General features: G+C 40.4%; 1 protein-coding gene across 8 annotated transcripts in view; it reads right to left on the reverse strand.

Annotated features, from left to right (window-relative positions):
- Positions 1–22,814, reverse strand: part of robo2 (roundabout, axon guidance receptor, homolog 2 (Drosophila)) — a 1,173,428-nt gene that overhangs the window by 166,316 nt on the left and 984,298 nt on the right. For all 8 annotated transcript variants that reach the window (XM_034168373.1, XM_034168368.1, XM_034168372.1 and 5 more), the window contains 2 exons: positions 10,591–10,715; positions 6,112–6,283 (listed from right to left, as the gene is read on the reverse strand). In XM_034168373.1, coding sequence (XP_034024264.1) covers positions 6,112–6,283; positions 10,591–10,715 — 297 coding nt within the window. The remainder of the gene's footprint in view (positions 1–6,111; positions 6,284–10,590; positions 10,716–22,814) is intronic.

Here is a 22,814-nt window from a genome sequence, read left to right on the forward strand (position 1 = left end):
TCACTAAATGACATGAGGGGGTACCCAGTGCATCTCTAAAAGACATGAAGGGGTACCCAGGGCATCACTAAATGACATGAAGGGGTACCCAGTGCATCACAGGCTGATGATAAAAGGTATTGAGCAATCATATATATGTGAGTAGTTCCATGTGTACAACATAGAGATCCAGTATGGATCTGGTGTGGCAACCCTGAACAAAGACCAGAGCAGCTAAAAGAATCACACAATGCCATAACCCATTACTGATACTCACAAATTAATCAGTGGGTCAATGAGACATAATAATACAAGTTACATATATGCTTTAAATTTAAAATTGCTTGGCATAATAAGATAAAATATGGTCTTATATTTCCCTACTATAAAGCCTGACTTATGCGCTGCACCCACGTTTATCACTGACTATTTTAAAACTGGTCCGCAACTCCTACACTGGCCTTGTTAGGAAAATTTGATAAGGTATATCTAGTTTTGGGAGAGGCTAGAGAAAAGTGACTGCTCAGTTAATGGTGTATCTGATGTATGAATGGATGGCATGAAGGAGTGACAGAGGGAGGAGGCAACACTCAGCCGAGGCCTTGTGTGTTTGGATCAGGAATTTCTCATTACAGATCTCCTTGAACTCCATAGCCTGTTGTTGAGGCTCGGGACAGTAAATCACCTGAAGACTGCAGCAGGTGTGGCCAAGACCTCACCCTGACCCTCCAAAAGTCTACTCCTCTTTGTCCTGCCTACCACCTATGTTGCAAACATCCGTGTTCTACACATTCCAAAAAAAAAAAAAAAAAACCTGCCAGATAAGAACCTGAAGCTGTACCAGTATTAAAAACACATAGTGGGTAATGAATCTTACCAAACTGAGAGACAATATTGTTGCATGTACGATGGAACCGCGCTGTTGTGGTGCTTTTAATCTTCCAGCTACAGGATTTTTCAGCCAGCATAAGGATGGCCGTCGATCATGCCATCACAACAGCTGAACATATTAGATGCACCTACACCTAGTGAGGCTCCATAACTCATTCCACAGGAAACCAATGTCACTCAGTCACTCAATCACAACCCCTCTTCTCTTTCTGCGGCTTCCTCCCTCATACACATGCAATATGTGCACCATATTCACTCACACCAGTGCTGATCATTAAACTTGAAGGGACTCAAGGGCAATGCTTCATTTCCTCTCCATAAGAAAATATAGAATTTTTTAATCAAATAGTGTCTGGTAAAAATATACATAAGTCTGATGAAAAAGTTCATAGTAACATAAGGTCATGGGGCACAGTGCTACTTCTTAAAAAGCTATATATACATTTATTCTCTACAGGAGCTATCAGGCATTTAATCAGGACTTTAGGGCCCCTTCACACATAGTGTGAATACGCACAACTCAGGGTGACTCACGCGGCAGAGATTGTATGAGCGTGCCACAAAACATCGCTCTGACGGGCAGGCGTGCACAATGCCGGTGCAATGATTCATGCATGCGATGGTGTCTTTCGAGCAGGAACACAGTGTGAGCTGCTGTTCCATGGGATGAGGTGCACCACATCACGCCACTGATGTGGAGGAAAATAAAATAAAAAACAGCTGTATAATTAGCACGGTGGATTAGTGGTTAGCACTGTTGCCTCACAGCAAGAAGGTCATGGGTTCGATTCCCACCTGTGGCCTTTCTGTGTGGAGTTTGAATGTTCTCCCTGTGTTTGCGTGGGTTCTTTCCGGGTGTTCCGGCTTCTTTCCACATCCAAAGACATTGCAGGTTAGGTGGATTGGAAACTTTACATTGTCAGTAGGTGTGTGTGCAGATGTGAATGTGTTTGTTTGTCTATATGTGGCTCTGCTACAGACTGGCGTCCTTTCCAGGGTGTACCTCGCCTCACGCACTATGACTGCTGGGATAGGCTCCAGCCCCCCGCGACCCTTAATTGGAATAAGCGGTTGAAGATGAGTGAGTGAGATGAGTGTACACAGGAATTAGTGAATATCACTGGGTTGATATAAAGAATCAGGGCTTGACATAAACCAGTTTGCCCCACTCGCCCACAGGGCCAGTAGAATTGAGAAGTTAGTGGCCCACAGTGTAGGAGCACTGGCCCATGGTTTTGCGTGTGAGAGTTCATGAAATTCCACCTTGAAATCCTGCAAACAAAACTGCCTATATAATATAAACCAATCCAAAAAAACAAACAAACATAAAATAGTCTATGGACCATGAAGTTAAAAAAATAGAATTTCTCAAGTGTAAAAAAATAAAGTGACTCCCATAAAATTTAGAGGGATTTTTTTAAGCAACCCTCAGAGTTGACTAACTCACAGTCAGAAATGTAAAATACAGATGTAGGTCCATATCAAAACTAAAAAGTATGCCTTGTCTGGATTGGAGTTATAGATCTAAAAATTGAAAATAAATGCTTGGCTCCTTTGCTAATGTTGTCACCGTGGGGTTTCCACAAAGGTAAGCTGGTTAGACTTTTAAACAAGCTTCAGAACAGCCAGGGTCTCCCAGGACCAAACATATACTTTACTTACTTGTCAGAAAACCTCATTCTTCTCTTGGTCATGACCAAGCCACGGCCATTTATGTGGCCAGGTCGGGACAAAACCTCTCTTCCTCTTGTTTCTTTCATATAGCCTGTCTCTCTCCCTTAACTCATCATCACTAAGCTTCCTCTTCTGGCCAGTTCCTTTAGCAAAACTCTTTCCCGGTTGTTGACCGGGTTTGGGTGGATGTAGTTTAAACATATTTCAGTTCAAATTTCAAAGCGTTCTGTTAGATTTGCATCTTGTTCATATTCGTTTCTTGCAGCTTCCTGCGCATTTAAAGATGCTAACGAACATTGCCGAAGATCGGTGACGGAAACGACCAAACGCACGCTCCACGCATCGACAACATACATTTCAATATGTGCGAGATTCTGCGGGAGCATGGGGTGTGGTTAGGGATGGGTATTGATAAGATTGTATCGATATAGATACCATTATCAATTCCGCTTATCGACCCGATTCCTTATCGATTCCCTTATTGAAACCGCTTGTGAATTTTCTGTGTACTAAAAGTAGGCTTTAAAGGTTTTCTATGTCAACAACATTTTATTGAGTGTTAAAGTAAATAAATATGAAATTGGTCACTGGATCCTTAAACTCTGGACCTAAATAAACTCTACATGGTGGCTCCTTGATCTCTGAATATAAATAGAAATAAAGAAAATCTGTAGTTTTTGTCAAAAGCGTTTCCTTTCAGACATTATTGGCATGAATGTTTTTCCATACCTCTGAGCTGAACTCTTGCAGCTGGCTTTGCTTCACGTCAGCATCAGTTTAATTCATAAAGAATGCAGGACGTCTCATTTTGGGAAGAAAAAATGTTTTAGTCGATTGTAGTTTATTTTCTGTATTACAGCGTTTGGAAAGAGGTGTCATTTTATTTAAAGCAGCAATTCATTTTGAAGTTATGAATTCCGACCAGACTGTGTCTCAGCAGAGAGCCACGCAGCGTTTGGAGCTGTGCCAACGGAACGGAGGACGATTCTCATTTCTTGACTACCATAAGACAAGATCACACTTAGTGACTTTAATCTGCACAAAAGTGACTCACAGTCATGATTGACATATTTTAATGGCTTTGAGAGGAGTTAAGAAGCGGACTTGCCGCTTCTAAAGAGTTATTATTACTATTATTGCTGTTGTTGTTGCTATTATTATTATTAACAAAGAAATTTAAAAAAATACAATTTTTAATACATTTGACTCTTTTACAACATGTATTAATTATTATACAGAAAACAAACGCACACAAACATGCTGAAATGCCAACAGCTAATGCTAACTTTAACATTGAAAACGCCATAGACATGCTAACACATTAGCATCGGTCTTGTTTTTAAGTTACTGTTTCAGAAGACCATAATAGGTTGGTTTAACATAAAAGGGTATATATTACTCACAGGCATATGCTCTTTAGGGTTTTAGCAGGGAAAAATTAAGATAAAGTCCAATGATCCAGCAGATCAAACCATTGCTTCATTGGTTCACGCGTCAAAGTGCAGTCGCTCTGCAGAAGCGGTTGATTACAGACCCGCTGCAGGGTCTGCAATCAACATAGAGAAATTATCATTTTCCCGACAAAGACCCTCAAAAACAACAGCTGCTCTGAAGGACCGCTAAGGGAAATGTTAAGCAAAAAGACTATTGATATTGGTGGATCGAATTATTTCTTAATGATACCCAACCTGAGATGCAAGATGTGGTCCATGGTGTGAGATCAAAACAAACAAACAAAGAAGAAGAAGAAGACCAAAACAAACATGGCAGACTCGGTGAAGTTTGATGACATGGAGATGTGAAGAAATTTGACATTGCTGCTGAAAAATATGGCATAATAAATAGAATTTTGAGTATTTTTGTAGTGGCCCGAGCGGGCCATCATTTGATGAATTGTACTGGCCCGTAGTGGCCCGAAAGTGGGCCAAATCAGCGCCAGGCCAGCGGGCAAATGGCTATGTTGAGCCCTGATAATACATAAAAGGGAACAAAATACAGAAGCCTGTGGTTAAATAACCCTGGTTAAATAACAAGAAAAAAATGCCATGGATTCAAACTGGCATGCTCTTACCAGACGGAAACTTTGCCACTGTGCTACAATCACTGTCTTGTAACAGGAGCATGAAATGGCTAAAATCAACAAGTAGATAAACGTGGCTTGTCCTGATCCTGCGCGCCACAGGACCAGGACAAGCCAACAGCATGAGAGCCTGGAGCCCACAATTTTTCATATATCGTTAGGAAATTTTTACTGAAAATTCATATCCTCATAGGCAAAAACTGATTCAATTTTCAAGGCTATAGGTCAAAGTAAAAACAAAATGGAAAAGTGGAAAAATCCCTATCCTTAACACTGAACAAATTTTCCGGTTCCCGGTTCAAACCCCACCCCTGCCATATTTCTTCATGTAATGTGGAGTTGCGTCAGGAAGGGCATCCAGCGTAAAACCAATTCAGCCAATTCAACATGCAGCTCCACCTCAAATCTGCTGTGGTGACCCCGAGTGCAAAACAAGGGAGCAGCCAAAGGGACTTACTTGTAGGATGGTATCCTTTATTAACTGACAAAGTCCGATCCAGATTACAGATTTTGTAGTCACTTAAATTTAATATTGAAAACCCCATTCAATGTATATTCTACATTGTATCTTAATCACTAGATTATTGTAATGTTCTATTTTCATGTTTACCGCAGTCCAGCATTAGGGGTCTTCAGCTCGTTCAGAATGCTGCTGCCAGACGTTTGACACGTAGCAGAAAGTCTGAACATGTCACACCGATTTTGGCATCTTTGCACTGGCTCCCTGTCTCTGTGAGAGCAGATTTTAAGGTTTTGTTAATGACTAATAAAGTTGTTCATGGACTGGCGCCATCTTATCTGGCTGATCTGGTGGAGCTTTACGTGACGGCCCGGGCTTTGTGGTCGCAGGATGCGGGACTTCTCTGTGTTCCCAGGGTGAAGAAGAAGTCAGCAGGTTAAAGAGCCTTTTCTCAGCATTCACCCATCCTGTGGAACAGTCTTCCTGCGATCGTGAGGCAGTCGGAGTCCGCGGACATTTTTAAGTCAAGACTGAATATCTATTTTTATTGTCTTTCTTATGAATAGTTTTTATTTTTTATCTGTTTTATTTTTTTTACTTCTGTTTTTAATTAGATATTTGAAAAATTTTATTCATTTTTAATGTATTTATTTAAATTATATGTTGAATTGTCCCGTGTAAGGCGCCTTAGGATGGGTTTTGCTGTGATTTGGCGCATTATAAGCAAATTAAATTGAATTGAATTGAAATTATTTACTTAAATTCAAAAGAAGAATAAGAACTCTGTGGAATTATTGTACTTATGTGTTTGAGGTTCAGCATCTTTAACATTTTAACACTCTAGCGTCTATGATTTTTTTTGGACAACCCATTATTCTACCTGTGCAAAATTTAATTTAACAAACACTGCAGTCATATGGGAACATGTAACACAGGCCTTCCATTTACAGGTACAATTATTCTGAGAATTGTGTGTGTTTGTGTGCTGCACTGAAATTGAAAATGTTACGTGTCAGTTTTGACTCACCATCTGTGACCTCCAGTTGAGCCTTGGCAAGTATACTGCCTGCCACGGTCAGGGCTTGGCAAATATAATAACCAGCATCTGCCCGCTGCACAGATGAAATGGTGAGGTAGCCGCTGGGTGACACTGAAAAGCGACTGTTGGGCTGCTGAGGCTGGTTGGGAAACAGCAAATTCTGCAGGAGCAGCAACAGACAGCCAATTAGTAAGAATATGAATCCAGAACAAGGTGGAAAAATTCCAACACACTCACACTGCCATCAAACCACACATAAAATATTACACACACACACACACACACACACACACACACACACACACACACACACACACACACACACACACACACACACACACACACATGCATTGCTATTAAAGCTAGAGCACTGCATGAACAATTTCATCTATCACTTGGTTGGCCAATTGCAAACCATGTACAGTTTGATGACTTGGTTTTCCAAAGGGCACTTATTCGTGGGCCAAACCAGAGGCTCCACAGTGTTTTGAAGACAGGTTCCGCTCTCGCTGGCTTGATGACTGCTTTCCCCTCTTTAACTCTACAGTGGTTATGATATGATGTTTTTAGTGGCAAAGACCACCACACTGGATGTGAGGTTATGAGATTTAATTTATTCAAGTCAAGTCTGGAAGCATGTGCTGGTGTTGTGCATCACACATTCACCAAACTATGAAACTGACTTGTGTCCTGGATGGCAACAACCCAAGCAGACAAACAATTCACCCCACCCTCTCAAAAGTAATGATGCATCTGCTGCACCGAGGTAAAATGCGAGCTTCCCTTTGGACTTTTCCAGCCACTAGGGTTCTCAATACTGAGGCACCTACATGCTGGACCATGCACAGTGAAATATGCCAAATGGCATCCTACGTAGGCCCTTAGCATTAAGATTTGGACCTTCTAGTCAGATTCACTGTGTTCAGGTACTACATTTCATGCGAATTTTGTACAGATTTGCAAAACTATACTTTTTTTTTTGGAAAGTGCATGCAATAGTCAATCAGAATGGATTAGTCCACTTTTCTGGAAGCCACCGCAGTGGCCACCTTGTTTCAATAACGTGGCTTCAAGATGACTTAGGATCTAGATTCTAGTGGTGAAATATATATTTTCAGGGCCAAGGCCAATTCAGTGGTGCAAATGACAAAAATATATATATAGGCAAAGTCATTATGAGCGGTCATATTGGATTTTTCGAGTGATTTTCATGGTGGCTCATTGTCCGGCAAAGATATCAGCCTCACTAAACACTTCATCAGGTCTTTATTGAGCTGAAAGGCAAAGGACCCAGAGACATGAATATCAGTGCCAAGAGAAGGGAATATCTGTAAATTCAACACTTTTGCCACACGTAGATACACTTCTGATGGTTGAGCCCATGAAGTCAATGAAAGTCTGGATCTTAGTCTTAAGCCAGGACAATTTCAAACTCAGACACTCCGATTCCTTCACTCATCTTATCGTGTATTACAATTAGGGTATCCATTGATTTCGCAATGATCACTGCATCATCCATGAAGTCAGTCAGTAAACTCCTCTTTGGCAACAAACACACCTAGCCCGCATAACTGAACACAGTTACTCGTCTTTCAGCTGCCCCCATTTGCTCATGGTCACCACAGGGAAGCCAGAACAGATCTGCATCAGGATTTGGAACACAGAGTAATGCCAGATGTGCAGCCGGTCTGCTCTGTGTCACCCTGATCCCATCAGATCTCAGAAGATAAGCAGAGCAGGATCTGGTTAGTACTTGGATGGGAGACGTCGTTGGAACACCAGTGGCTGTGTGTGTTTCTCTGGGTAAAACTGGAGTTGCGCCAGCAAGGGCATCTGGCTTAAAACTTGTGCCAATTACCAATGCAGATCTGGTTGTATCCACTGTGGCGACCCTGAACAAAACCGGGAGCAGCCGAATGAACAACAACTTATGCCAGATGCAATTCCAGTTTTAGCTGGAAAAACACACGCAGACCTTGGTCTTCCAAAAAGGTCTCTCATGCCATCCCATGTTGCACGTTTTTGTTTTTTTCACGAAATGATACAAATTTTCATGACTTTTTTTTAAACTCACTATTACTAACCTTAACCATAACCTAACCCTACTCCTTCCCCTAACCCTAACCATACCCCCCCAACTCCCCCGCTTCATTTTTAATTTCCTGCAGCTGTCACGGAATGTATTGTATTAGAATAAATTTGTTCTCCCATTATGAACATTTTGTACTTTTCATGACAATATCATGAACCAATAGATAAATATATATTTTGTTCTGCTGAATCACGACATACCGTGAGACTGGGTTGCTCATCCACATATTAACTACAAACTTCATCTTAACGTCTGCGATCTGACAGGATCAGGTGTACATAAAGTAGAACAGGTATGCCTTTAAAATACCAACATAATTAATGTTGAATATTCAAAATTAAATGCTACTAATGGAAGCACTGTGACACTCTAACAGGATTGACAACAATGGAGATCAAAGTCTGTATTATTTGATTTTGGAGTCTATTATTCTTACATGATCCCCAAAGGTAACCAGAAAGCACATTAGCAGGATTCAATTAAATCAAATTACTTTAATGCAACAAATTATGTTGTTTTTTTGTAATTAGACGCTGCCCAGCTCCAGCAAATGATTGATCTCCACTCCATTATCCTCAAGTGTAACAAAAAGGCCTTCTTGTCATTTAATTACTTAACTTGTCGCTTTAATTTGTTGTCTCCGCAAACACATTCGTACTTTTTTTTTAACTCAATGAGGGACGAGGTAGAAAAATACGAAGCATCGATAAACACAAGAACAGAGAGATGTGCAGAGATTAAGATGAGCAACTGATAAAACGTGATTTCACAAGCTTCATCTTTAATGACACCCTCCACCAACACACTGTATATACTAGCTGAACAGCTTCTACATATTACTCACTGCCACTCATGCATTAGGTCACGCACTGCGAGTGTAGAGTGGGTGAGGATCACACCAAATGTTGGTGTGAATATGTACCAGTGTTTCATTTCACTTATTGGAATAACATTGCTGTAACTGTTGATTTGTTGACTGTGTGTGGATTTGAACCTTAGCCAGAGCTGAATCATATCCCCGGATCATCTACAAGCCCCAGCAGGATCCTAATTGGCACTGTTGTGAGTGTTGTGAGGACAATCGGGTATTTGAATGGTTTATCTGCTGGAGTGAGGGATAGGATCGTTCTTATCAGTGCAAGGTTATGGAAAGTGATTAGCACTTTGCCAGCCATGCTGTCCTTTGGCAGCTCCTGTGAAGAAAAGTGTGTCTGTGTTGCTCTACTAAAGATAGTGCTGACAGATAGTATAGTTTAAAACATCTTATGTGTGTGTTGATATGGCAAAAGTGCATGGCAGGAAACTCATGCTGCAAGGAGATCAAAACAACCTACATTTTCCAATAATAACTCAAATAATAACACAAGCAGCGTACGTGTTAGTGCATTTACAGAACCTGTGCTGACTGGATCCTAGAAATATGGAAGTCATAATTTGATATGGTTGCACAACTGTGAACAGTCCAGTAGGTGCCAGTGTTCACCAGGTGGCTACACCACACAATGTGCTCCTTTTCATGTGGATTCTGGTGTAACGTTGAACACACGTGTTTGAAATGTTTCAAAGCAGTGGTTCAAGTTAATCATCACAAATTTGCAGTACCGACAAAAAGTTTCAGCACCATCCCCAGCCACACGTTCTGTCTATTCTTTAATTCATGTTTAACCTTCCTGTTGTGTTGTACATTTTGGCTCATGTTGTAATGGCTTCTTTTTCACGCTGACTCTGAAACAATGTTCGAAACACAGGTGTTTCAAAGGTTTCAGAATGTTTCAAAGCAGCATTTTCAGGAGTTAGATATCAGCATTTTTCATTAATGATAATAGGTTTTGCTACCATTCATAACCACACATCATATTTATTCTTTAAATCTGGTTTCAGTTTTCCATTCTATAAAATGCATCTTGAATTTGCCCATTTACACGCAATGTAAAATAAATAAATAAATAAACAAATGCAGCACTCAAAACCTAAAATCTGATCAGGTCATCGATTGTGTGCGAAATGCCTATGGTACACAGCAAAATCACCAGTGTAAAATTAACACTGACAGTATCTATATGGGCCCACAGTGTGGTGATTTTGCTGTGTAGAACTAACAAATTTCTATAATATATTGGTAATGAGTTATCATGTTGAAGATCAATTGCTTGATCTTCATAAATGTGTAAAATTTGTACCAAACAATGTTAAAATCCTTCCAGCTCATCTTCTCTTGACAGGGTACCTACAGTTTCAGGTTTTAAGTATATTCCTTTCATTGTTAATAAGTAATCATGCTAACAAGAATTTGAACACACACACACAGTTGTAGGACATAAAAAAAAAGCATTTTCATGATGTGATGTTTGGTTTTTGTGATTCTTTTGTCTTACCTGACTTCCCTCCTTCTGCCAGAAGACAGCAGGCTGAGGGTTTCCCTTGGTCTCACATGGGAAGGTAGCCGTACGACCCTGAGCCACAATTTGGTCCCTTGGACGGATGACAAACTGGGGTGCAGCTGCAGTGAGAAGGTTTAAAAACAACAACAACAACAAAAAAAAAAACACAACAAAAAAAAAAACACCATTGTCAATCAATGGGTGTCACATGGTAAGGGCAGACAGACATCAGGATGGGAGACTATCAGGGTTTGTGGTTTTCAAGCACAAACAAGCAATATTCCACAAGGTCAAATCAAAATGGGAGTGCCATACAGAGCTTCCATGCAGTGTTATCCATCCCTTTTATTTTCTGTAAAATTAATCTGAACAGGGAAAGAACACCAATGACTGTCACAACTGTTGTACTGTGGTATCCAGGGAGGCCATTCATCCAGGTGAGGCTGAGACTGAATGAATGACAGCCACATCAGGATTCAAACAAGGAAGCATCTTGGTCACAACAACATTTAGATCAGAGACCACATACAGAAAATACAAAAGACTATGACCAGGTACAGACAAACTTGTCTATTTCAGGGGTAATCACTTCTGATCTTCCAGTCTTAGTGTCTATCAGATGTATCTCACATAAAAGTCAAGCTGAAAAAGAGCGAAGTAGTTTGGATAAGCTGTAGTTGTTGTTGATCACTACTGCAGTTAAGACCTTGACATCAGCCAGATGAGCCTCCAACATCTACCATGCTTTCAAACAGTCATGTAACGAATGTTTTGGTCAGTATTCAGAATGCCATCAGATGTCAGATATATTGTATCTGACCGCTCAGTATGTACTAATATTGGTAAGGAACCTACTACCCAAAAATGACTGCAGTATGTATTAGAAGCAAGCAAACAAGTTGTAGCGACACAATTAGGCTGTACTACGCACTGTAATGCTACCTATCCTTTGATTGGGATGGTCATGGAAATTTCTATATTGCAACAGCAAACCTTTTGGCTGCTATGACTGACTTCATGTACGTGCACTATCTTCTCTGAATTCTCCCATGTTCTTTTTCTTAGATTGCCAGACCCCAGTAGCATCATGAGATAGCATATTAGATCATCCGAGTACTGTTTGACTGCTACAAAATTCCTCCACTGTCCAGATACCCTACAGACTGTGACATACTGCTTTTTGTCTGCTGTATAGAAAATAAGTATGACTATTTGGATGTGGCATAGACAGAGTCAGGACAGGGTGACATATTTCTACCTGACAACTAACACACACAGCTGAATATCAAGCATACATACAAAGTTGTCTGGTGCGCAGGATTATTGCTCTTTACTTTGTGACCATTCTTTGAATGATGTTACCGATGCAAGCGATCAGACCATTTGTCCATTTGTTTCTCATGGCAAAAAAAACAAACAAACAAAACAAAACAAAACAAAAAATCACTTTTTCAAAGAGCATTTACACAATTTTCACAGAACAAGTAATATATAAAAAACATGAATCAAAATGCAGTCACACTATTGTTTGTATTTATTTATTTACATTTTGCCCTGACCTATAATGAAGCAAATAACTCGTTGCCCACCCAGCTGTAACTGGGTACCAGCCTTGGCTGGGGAAGTAACCTATGATACACTACGTCATAGATTCTCATCTGTACTTGAGAAATCTATCTACAGTTCTTGTTTTTTTTTGTTTGTTTGTTTGTTTTGTTGTTTTTTTAGGGGCACAGTCTTGATGGTGGATGCAAAAGCAAGCTGTGCAGATGACACAAATCCATTCGGGACACGTCTTTTCAATTTAAGTGGTGGGAAATAGTATGAGCAATGCACAAAGGCTTTGGATATTAGCCAATCAAAGTGACACCCTTTAAACTGGATTGTGCTGGGTGCAAATTAAATGATTTAAGGCCAATTTGGCAGATCGCACAGTGGCCAGTTCCACCAAAGCTCCCTGAGGGGAAGCAGTGAAGCAAGATGGTGAGGGATTTTTTTTTTCCCCAAGAGTGTTTACTCTTATTTCCTTTAAGAATTGTTTTCAGTTCACTTTTGTGAAGCATTTTAAAGGCATATAAAGTCACCTTTGTGTCACTTTGGGGGAACAGAGATAATTGTGTATTTTCCATCAAGAAAAACATGACTCCACTCCACTTTGCCTTTGCAGGCAAATGGCATTGATATGTGCCAGAAAGAAGCGTGAACAGAGTGATTCTGTTGCTTTAATGGGAAAATTCTTTCTTGTGACAGGCAATATCAATGCATCAGCTTGGCACTAGACCACACCAGTTCTAGACAAACACACCCACATGAGTAATATCATGATGAAGTAATAACTGTATAATATAATAATAAAAATTAAGGAAAAAAAATCTATAAAAATTTTGTGGAACACCTAACTAAGTAATAGGTCTGCTTACCACCACCACCGGAATATAACAATTATTATTATTTATTAGACTGTGTAGTAAAATGAAAACAATTTGAAAAACACTTTTAAGTTAGACTATGTTCACTTTAAATGTGATATTTTACCAATATACTCATGGACCACAAGGGGTCACTCACAGATCACCAGTGGTCCATGGACCACTTTTAGAAAAAGGTTTATTTTGAAGATGTGGGCACTGGGTGTAAAAATGACACCTTCATCAGGTGGAAACTAGCACTGGTATTTAAACAACACTGTGTGTCAATTTGCAACAGAACAAAAGTGTATCATTTAGAAATGCTGTAAAAAATGTAATGCAAAAAAAAAAAAAAAACTAAACAAAACCCTGAATTGTTGCATTGCAACATCTTGCACTCTTTCTGTTTCTTTTGATTTCATTCAACTAACAAGCCAGCTGGTTCCAGTGAGTGCAAACTCTTGCCATTTGGCTGCTTTCTCCATGTAATCCCTTTTTGGGGGGTGTGTATTTGTCAAAGATACACACAGTTGGGAATGGTACAGATGGCTCCAGATTTACTGCCTTCCCATTTGGCCTTCTGCAACTCGGAAATCTTGTGGCTCTCGCAACACTGGGGCCTGATGTAGAGCTCCTAAATCACGCTCTGGCAAAGCCTCAGTCGTCTCCTTTCTCATCCCCCACACTCTATTTTCAACAAATAAAACGTGGTTGAGCACCTTACAAACTGGTCATGGTCACTGCAATTAACCTGTTCTATCCCTTCTCACACCATAATCTCCTTCTTAGAACACACACAAATATATATATATATATATATATATATATATATATATATATATATATATATATATATATATATATATATATATATATATATATATATATATATATAGGGCCGTATATAGAAATGTGAAAGGGGGTGTTCAAATCCTTGAGTTGGGGGTCCAGTGGGCCGCAGGGCCCACGGTGGGGTCGAGAGGCAATGCCCTTGTGGGGGGCTCAGGGAGGGGAAGAAGCTTTTTGAGGATTTCGAGGGGTAAAAAGCTACATAAATTTCATTTGAAACCCAAAATGTATCATTTTAGGAAATACATTTTAATATACAAATAGTCCTTGCTTAGGATTGGATCAGTTGCCATAAGAACCACCCAGGAAGAACCAAGATAACATTAATGCAAACTTTATACCTGCCTGTCGGTTGCGTATGATGCAACCGACAGGCCTGAAAAAACTCACGCATGCGCACGAATGTTCAAGCTTCGCTGATGCAAGCGCACATGATTCAAATCCATATAGTTTTTGCAAAAAATAAAAAGGTCGGATAGTTTTCTAACAGACCTCATATTTAGCGGTATTAATATTCACGTTTGCATTATGAATATGTACGTATATGTACGTTATGTATTAAAATAGCGGTATTTAATTTGACGACTTATTTAACTCCCGAAATTCACATAATAAATTCCACGCAAATATTTGCACCTTTACAGTATTTGCAACAGGAAGGAGAAGCTCCCTTTATTTCTCAGCTTATACATACAAACATGTTTTTACAAACCAGACAAGTGTAATTGTGTGTCTACATGGGTATTTACAAGCCTGCTAATCTGTTTGATATCAGAGGAGGATAGGGACCAGGGAGCAAAAATTCTCAACCCCCACGGGAAAAGTTTATCTAGCAGTTTCCCCTTTCATCACTTAAGCGAGTACTATGGCAGAGGAAATTGAAACTTGAGGGTGTGTGATAATAGATGTGTAACAGTTAGTGCTTGTTGCTTATTATCAATGAAAAGAAAACACATAACGTTGATATCCAGATCAGAAGAAAATCAGCAGAATTCTCGGGGGGGGGGGGGTTTGGTTGAACCCCCTGAACCCCCTCTATATACGGGCATGTGTGTGTGTGTGTATATATATATATATATATATATATATATATATATATTAGGGCTGGGCAAGTTAACGCATTATTATCGCATTAACGCATTCTTTAATTAATGCTTACATTTTTTTTATCGCATGTTAACGCAGTTTTTTTTTAATTTGTTTTGTTTTGTTTTTTGCAAGTCTGTTGCTGACTGCTGCCACAGACAAAGAGAAGGGCATGGGACTTTTACATGGCCATTTTAATTTTAAAGTACTTCCAAACAACGTAGTTGACAGAACCGAAGCCGCTAAAGTTCTCCTGAGTGTGCCCCGCACCGAGCGCTGGGGGAGAAGTTCTCCTACAGTTCTCCTTGCAGCAAGCTGCGCATCGAGTGCTGCAAGATAGGGGAGAGTGGGGCCAGCTTCCCCAGAACATTTTTAAATTTATAACCCTCTGAAATACTATTGCATGCATTTTGAGCACCAAATTATGTGAAGGAAAGCCATAGTTTTGTTTTGTTTTTTTTATTAATCTTTGTTACAGCCTTACTTGGGCAGGCTTTGAGTGAACACTGGTCCAGCTCTCTCGGCTGAAATCCTTTGTCTGAGATGCTGCTGGAGACGGCGCGCATTGCTTTATCAAATTTTTTTCAGGACCTGTGAGGGATATCCGAGTGGACACTATTCGAGAAATTCTGCTGGTTTTAGGTGAAAAGTTTAAAGGCTGATGAGAGGTTGTGGAGTTTCTTTCGCTTTAAGGACAGCTCACAAAGCGGATCAGCGCGGTCGGAGGTGGCGTCCGTCTGGCTGTTTTGAGCTGAAAACTTCCTAATTTAAGGCTCTGTTCACCCAGGACGTCGTCAGAGAACAGAGAAGTTTCAGAAGAAGTCGGCATGAGGAGTTTATGCGGACATTCCACTGTTAAAGGAGATTTTGTAATGAAAGAACGTGCGGGCAAATTCGCCGAGTCGGTTCCGTGACGACGTGGAAAATCCGTCTGCGCCACGACAGGAAAAACACCTCCGTGTTGAAAACCATTTGTAAAATTCAGGCGGCTTTTGATGGCTTTCAACAAGTGAGTATCTGAGAAATTGTTTAACAGCTGGGCATGTTCCAACTTGTCCGTTAAGGTTTCCAATGGAGGTGTTTTTCCTGTCGCGACCCCCAGCGGTCAGGTCCGGCCCGACATGCGAATCTGCCCGCACATTCTTTCATTACAAAATCTCCTTTAACAGTGGAATGTCTGGATGAACTCCTCATGCCGACCTCTTCTGAAACTTCTCTGTTCTCTGACGATGACCTGGGTGAACAGAGCCTGAAATGTGGAAGTTTTCAGCTTGAAACAGCGAGACGGCGCCGCCTTGGAGCGCAGATCGCCGTCAGGTGCCATGGGCCGTCCTTAAAGCGACACTTACACACCAAAATCTCTCATCTCATTTTTATCAAACAAAACAGCAGTCTCTGAGCCATTCTTAAACAATGAAAAAAACGACAAGAGGGTGGGCCACTCCTCACTCAAAGACTGCCGACAGACGAATGACGTAACCGACAGGCGTGAAAAAACTCTCGCATGCCCACGAGGGTTCAAGCATGTCTGATGTAATCACACGTGATTCAAATCCATATGGTTTTTGAAAAAAATAATAAGGTCGGATACTTTTCTAAACTCGTTCAGACCTATATATATATATATATATATATATATATATATATATATATATATATATATTTAAAACCCCAATTCCAATGAAGTTGGGACGTTGTGTAAAATGTTAATAAAACAGAATACAATGATTTGCAAATTCAACCTATATATTACTTCTTCAACCTATATTCAATTGAATACACCACAAAGACAAGATTTTTAATGTTCAAACTTTGTTTTTGTGCAAATATTTGCTCATTTTGAAATAGATGCCTGCAACACATTTCAAAAAGCTGGGACAGTGGTATGTTTACCACTGTGTTACATCACTTTTCCTTCTAACAACACTCAATAAGCATATGGGGTCTGAGGACACTAACTGTTGAAGGTTTGTAGGTGGAATGCTTTCCCATTCTTGCTTGATGTACGACTTCAGTTGTTCAACAGTCCGGGGTCTCTGTTGTCATATTTTATGCATCATAATGCACCACACATTTTCAAAGGGCGACAGGTCTGGATTGCAGGCAGGCCAATCTAGTACCCGTACTCTTTTACTACGAAGCCATGCTGTTGCAACACGTGCAGAATGTGGCTTGGCATTGTCTTGCTGAAATAAGCAGGGACGTCCCTGAAAAAGACGTTGCTTGGATGGCGGCATGTGTTACTCCAAAACCTGGATGTACCTTTCAGCCTTGATGGTGCCATCACAGATGTGTAAGCTGCCCATGCCATGGGCAGCAACACACCCCCATACCATCACAGATGCTGGCTTTTGAATTTTGCGCTGGTAACAATCTGGAGGACACGACGTCCATGATTTCCAAAAACAATCTGAAACGTGGACTCATCAGACCACAGCACACTTTTCCAACTTGCATCTGTCCATTTCAAATGAGCTCGGGCCTAGAGAAGGCGACGGCGTTTCTAGATGTTGTTGATGTGTGGCTTTTGCTTTGCATGTTAGAGTTTTAACGTGCACTTGTAGATGTAGCGACAAACTGTGTTAACTGACAATGGTTTTCTGAAGTGTTCCTGAGCCCACACGGTAAGATCCTTTACACAATGATGTTGGGATTAATGCAGTGCCGCCTGAGGGATCGAAGGTCATGGGTATTCATTGTTGTTTTTCAGCCTTGCCGCTTACGTATAGAAAGTTCTCCAGATTCTGTGAATCTTCTGATTATATTATGGACGATAGATGATGGAATCCCTAAATTCCTTGCAATTGAATGTTGAGAAACATTGGTCTTAAACTGTTGGACTATTTTTTCACGCAGTTGTTCACAAAGTGGTGAGGATCACCACTTTGTGAACAATTGCGTGTGAACGGCTATTTTTGGGGATGCTCCTTTTATACCCAATCATGACACTCACCTCTTTCCAAACAGGTATTCTTTGAGCATTCATCAACTTTCACAGTCTTTTGTTGCCCCGTCCCAACTTTTTGGAAATGTGTTGCAGGCATCCATTTCAAAATGAGGAAATATTTGCACAAAAACAATAAAGTTTATCACTTTGAACATTAAATATCTTGTCTTTGTGGTGTATTCAATTGAATATAGGTTGGAGAGGATTTGGAAATCATTGTATTCTGTTTTTATTTACATTTTACACATCGTCCCAACTTCATTGGAATGGGGTTTTATATATATATATATATATATATATATATATATATATATATATATATATATATACAGTGAGAAAAATAAGTATTTGAACACCCTGTGTTTTCACAAGTTCTCCCACTTAGAAATCATGGAAGGGTCTGAAATTTTCATCTTACGTGCATGTCCATTGTGAGAGACATAATCTAAAAAAAAAAAAAAAAAACGGAAATCACAATGTATGATTTTTTTAAATAATTTATTTGTATGTTAGTGCTGCAAATAAGTATTTCAACACCTGTGAAAATCAATGTTAATATTTGGTACAGTAGCCTTTGTTTGCAATTACAGAGGTCAAACGTTTCCTGTAGTTTATCACCAGGTTTGCACACACTGCAGCAGGGATTTTGGTCCACTCCTCCATACAGATCTTCTCTAGATCTTTCAGGTTTGGAGTTTCAGCTCCATCCAAAGATTTTCTATTGAGTTCAGGTCTGGAGACTGGCCAGGCCACTCCAGGACCTTGAAATGCTTCTTACGGACTCGCTCCTTAGTTGCCCTGGCTGTGTGTTTGGGGTCACTGTCATGCTGGAAGACCCAGCCATGACCCATCTTCAATGTTCTTACTGAGAGAAGGAGGTTGTTTGCCAAAATCTCGCAATACATGACCCCACCCATCCTCCCTTCAATAAGGTGCAGTCGTCCTGTCCCCTTTGCAGAAGAGCACCCCCAGAGTATGATGTTTCCACCCCATGCTTCACAGTTGGGATGGTTTTCTTGGGGTTATTCTCATCCTCTAAACATGGTAAGTGGAGTTGATTCCAAAAAGCTCTATTCTGGTCTCATCTGAACACATGACCTACTCCCATGCCTCCTCTGGATCATCCAGATGGTCACTGGTGAACTTCAAACAGGCCTGGACATGTGCTGGCTTGAGCAGGGGGACCTTGCTGCCCTGCAGGATTTTAAACCATGACAGCATCATGTGTTACTAATGTAATCTTTCTGACTGTGGTCCCAGCTCTCTTCAGGTCATTGACCAGGTCCTCCTGTGTAGTTCTGAACTTTCTCAGAATTATCTTTACCCCACAAAGTGAGATCTTGCATGGAATCCCAGACCAAGGGAGATTGACAGTCATCTTGTGTTTCTTCCACTTTCTAATAAATAATCATAACAGTTGTTGTCTTCGACCAAGCTGCTTGCCTGTTGTCCTGTAGTCAATCCCAGCCTTGTGCAGGTCTACAGTTTTCAAACAGGTGCAGTTAATACAGGTAAAGAGTGCAGAATAAGAGGGCTTCTTAAAGAAAAATTAACAGGTCTGTGTGAGCCAGAATTCTTGCTGGTTGGTAGGGGTTCGAATACTTATTTGCAGCAGTAACATACAAATAAATTATTCAAAAATCATACATTGCGATTTCCAGATTTTTTTTAGATTATGTCTCTCACAGTGGACATAATACTTATTTTCCTCACTGTATACACACACACACACACACACACACACACACACACACACACATATATATGTGTGTGTGTGTGTGTGTGTATGTATGCATCTGACACAAGAAACCTCTCTAATTTTAAGTAAAATATCAATAGAATTAATAAAATTATGCTGCTCTATTAGGTGTCATATAAAACAATGAATGTTGTCCATTCATGCAGTAGAAAGGAAATGGAAAAATGGAAAATACCATCTTTCAACTCAAGGAAATGCATGGCCCAATATTGCTACTGCATTAACAATAGGTTGCACACAGAACTTGATGATTTGACCTCCCTTGGTGGTTTAAGATTAATGTTGGGCTCCTCCCTTTCTACCTGGTCCACAAAAATTGTAAATAATTCAAATACTTGTGGGAAAGGGGTATAGACTACAAAATGTAGAGAGAGGACCCCCACAGAAGAGCACAGATCAAATATTCAAACAAATCAAGAAGAAGGCAGTGTTTGACAGTTTCACAGCTTTGCTCAGGGCTACCTCACACTGACCCTGCTTTGATCCAGAGACCCATAAAGACATGTGAGAGGCTCCTTCCTGTCCCTTCCATGGAAACACAAGATCAGACCCCATATTTAATTCATGACAAGTCACATCTGCCTCGTTTGGCAAGGGTTCAGTGCAAAAATACATTGAGGGAGGAAAAAAAACAAACGGACAGAAAAAAAAGACATTTAATACAGCCCTATACACAATCTCACAAGGATTTCTTCCTTCTTTAAATCCCATGATCAGTCATATTTTATTCAGAGGTCTGTAGCAATTACTGTCTCTTCCCACCAGCTGTGTGAATGCGTAATTTGCTCCGTCTTCTTGACAGCTGACAGTTTGACAATTGTAGGACAGCTACTGCTGTGTTGGCAGCTAAAGCCCTGCTCCTGAAACAGGGTCTGGACTTTTTTGTTGTTTTTGCCAGTCAAGGCCACCTTGACATAAATTTCTACCAATCTGTTTCACTCCTCCCCTACTGCATGTTTCTGGTTTTGCCACTTCTGTCTGCTCTTAAAATGCACACCTTTCTCTGTGGATGCCTCTTTTCACCCAGTAACTCAAACTATTTATTTCCCAAAGTGCTGTTAAAAAATACAATTAAAAAACAAGTCATTCCCAACACTATGTAAGAGTTCTGAAGGAAAGAAGACCAAATATCAAATGTTCAAATATCAATGTACAAAAACGTGGCGCACGTCCATCTCCATGCTAACGTTCAGATGTATCAAAAGTGAAATGACCCTGGAAATGTGCGGTGCGTCACGCAAAATCCTAGTTTCTACAGCTATTGGTTCACTGCTGACATGTAGAGGTGATGAATAGTGTGAAAACATGAAACGAAGTCAAACGAAATGCTAAAGCCCCTTTCACATTGACATATTCGTAGAGCTGCGTATTGCAGCATTGTGTTTCATTTAAATATGCCCGAAATGTGCGTGTACTCAGCCTTTTTCCATGTTCATTTCATACTTGCAGCTGCGTGTGTTTGTTTTTTAATGTGTGCACACAGTCGCATCTACCTTGCCGCTATTTAAACCCAGTTCACTCCTTCCAGCTGTGCAGAACACATCACTGCACTTGGAAAACAGTGGACTGTATCATGAGGTTTTTACAGTTGCATTACTGCCATGATCAGGGCGTTTAATGAGCGCACCGACATGCAGCGAGTGCGCTTTTATTTTAAAGTCACAGGTTTGATCAGACCTGATCGATCAGGGCGTTTGATGAGCACACCGACATGCAGCGAGTGTGCTTTAATTTAAAAATCACAGGTCTGATCAGACACACAGAGAGAGAAAGAGAGCGACAGAGGGAGAGAGAGAGACAAAGTGAGTGTGAGGGAGAGCGCACGCGCGCACGAGAGAAAGCAAGCGACCGTCCTACCGTTTCTGTTGTGTTTCTGGATTTCTGAGTTGAGGTTTGATTCCCTGTTCTGAGCACACAGGTGCTGTGGGCTGTGTGATCATGTTCTCATGTTCTCAGCTGATTCCTCTGGATGCAGCACTCAGTTTTTGGTTGTGTACAGAAGCGCAGTGTGGCACAGACTTGCATGCAGTAACGCTGTGCTGCGCAAACCTGCTTAAAACTGAGTCCAGTGTGCTCTACGTCCTACGCGCGTAGCCCTCAACATACTGCTGCGTAGGGAGAAAAAACTCTAAAAGTGGGCATAGAGCTGCTCATCTCAGTGTGGACGATACGCCACAATGAGCAGCTCTATGGATATGCCAATGTGAAAGGGGCTTAACGTTACAAAAAATAAGCAAATGATAAGAAACCATCAAGAATGACAGCAAAACAAAATACGGACGAATTGAGGTTTTCGGTGGCATTTGTTAGATTTTTTTTCAACAGTTTAAAAATCCTGATCAAGAGCCACCTGCGGGAACAAAGCTGAGTGAAGGTTAAACAATGTCAACAAAAGTCCAGATTTCTTTTTTTGTTTGGGCTTCGTTGCCCTTCGTTAGTGCCGTGTGATCGGACCACAACCTATAGTGACAGATAAAACTAACACGCTACAAATATGTACAAACATGATATAACATGCTTGTTCCAGAGTATAAGTCAAGAAGCAAATGTCCAATGTGACTTTTTATGCATGTTTTCAGAATAAAGGCAATATTTCTGCATTCAGGTGAGTGATATGTCCTTGTAAGGTTGAACAAATATATCATCTCAGCCTTCTGAAGATTGTGTGAAGTGCACCAGACAGCTTCACATTGATTACATGTCCAAATTATAGAGCATGTAAGAGCAAACACCTCTCTTGGAAATAAAAGCAGAAACTAACTGGCTTTCACCAACACCATTTGTTACTACTTAGACGCAGAACAAAGCACCTTTATGACCTCAGTCAAGAATTTGTCCCTGCCATGCTAATACTGGAGTGAAAACTGTTGTAAGGCTTCAGTGTTTGGTTTGGGTTGACAAAAAAAACAAAAAAAAACAAAACTGTTTTAAGCCACAGCTGAGTGATACATTAGTGAAGGAGACAACAACAGCAGAGCATTTTACCATTGAATAATGCAACAACTACAGTAACATGAAACACACTATCAGTCCTATCTGGGCACTCTACTCCCCATGGTTTCAAACGTTAAGTGCATTTGGGGTGTTTCTAATTCTGCTTTGCTAATCACACAATGTTTAGTATTACTGTAATGATCACAGCAAATATATGAACACTACCAGTCAAAGG

Source organism: Thalassophryne amazonica, chromosome 4 (genome assembly GCF_902500255.1).
Source record: "Thalassophryne amazonica chromosome 4, fThaAma1.1, whole genome shotgun sequence".
NCBI classification, from domain to species: Eukaryota; Metazoa; Chordata; class Actinopteri; order Batrachoidiformes; family Batrachoididae; genus Thalassophryne; species Thalassophryne amazonica.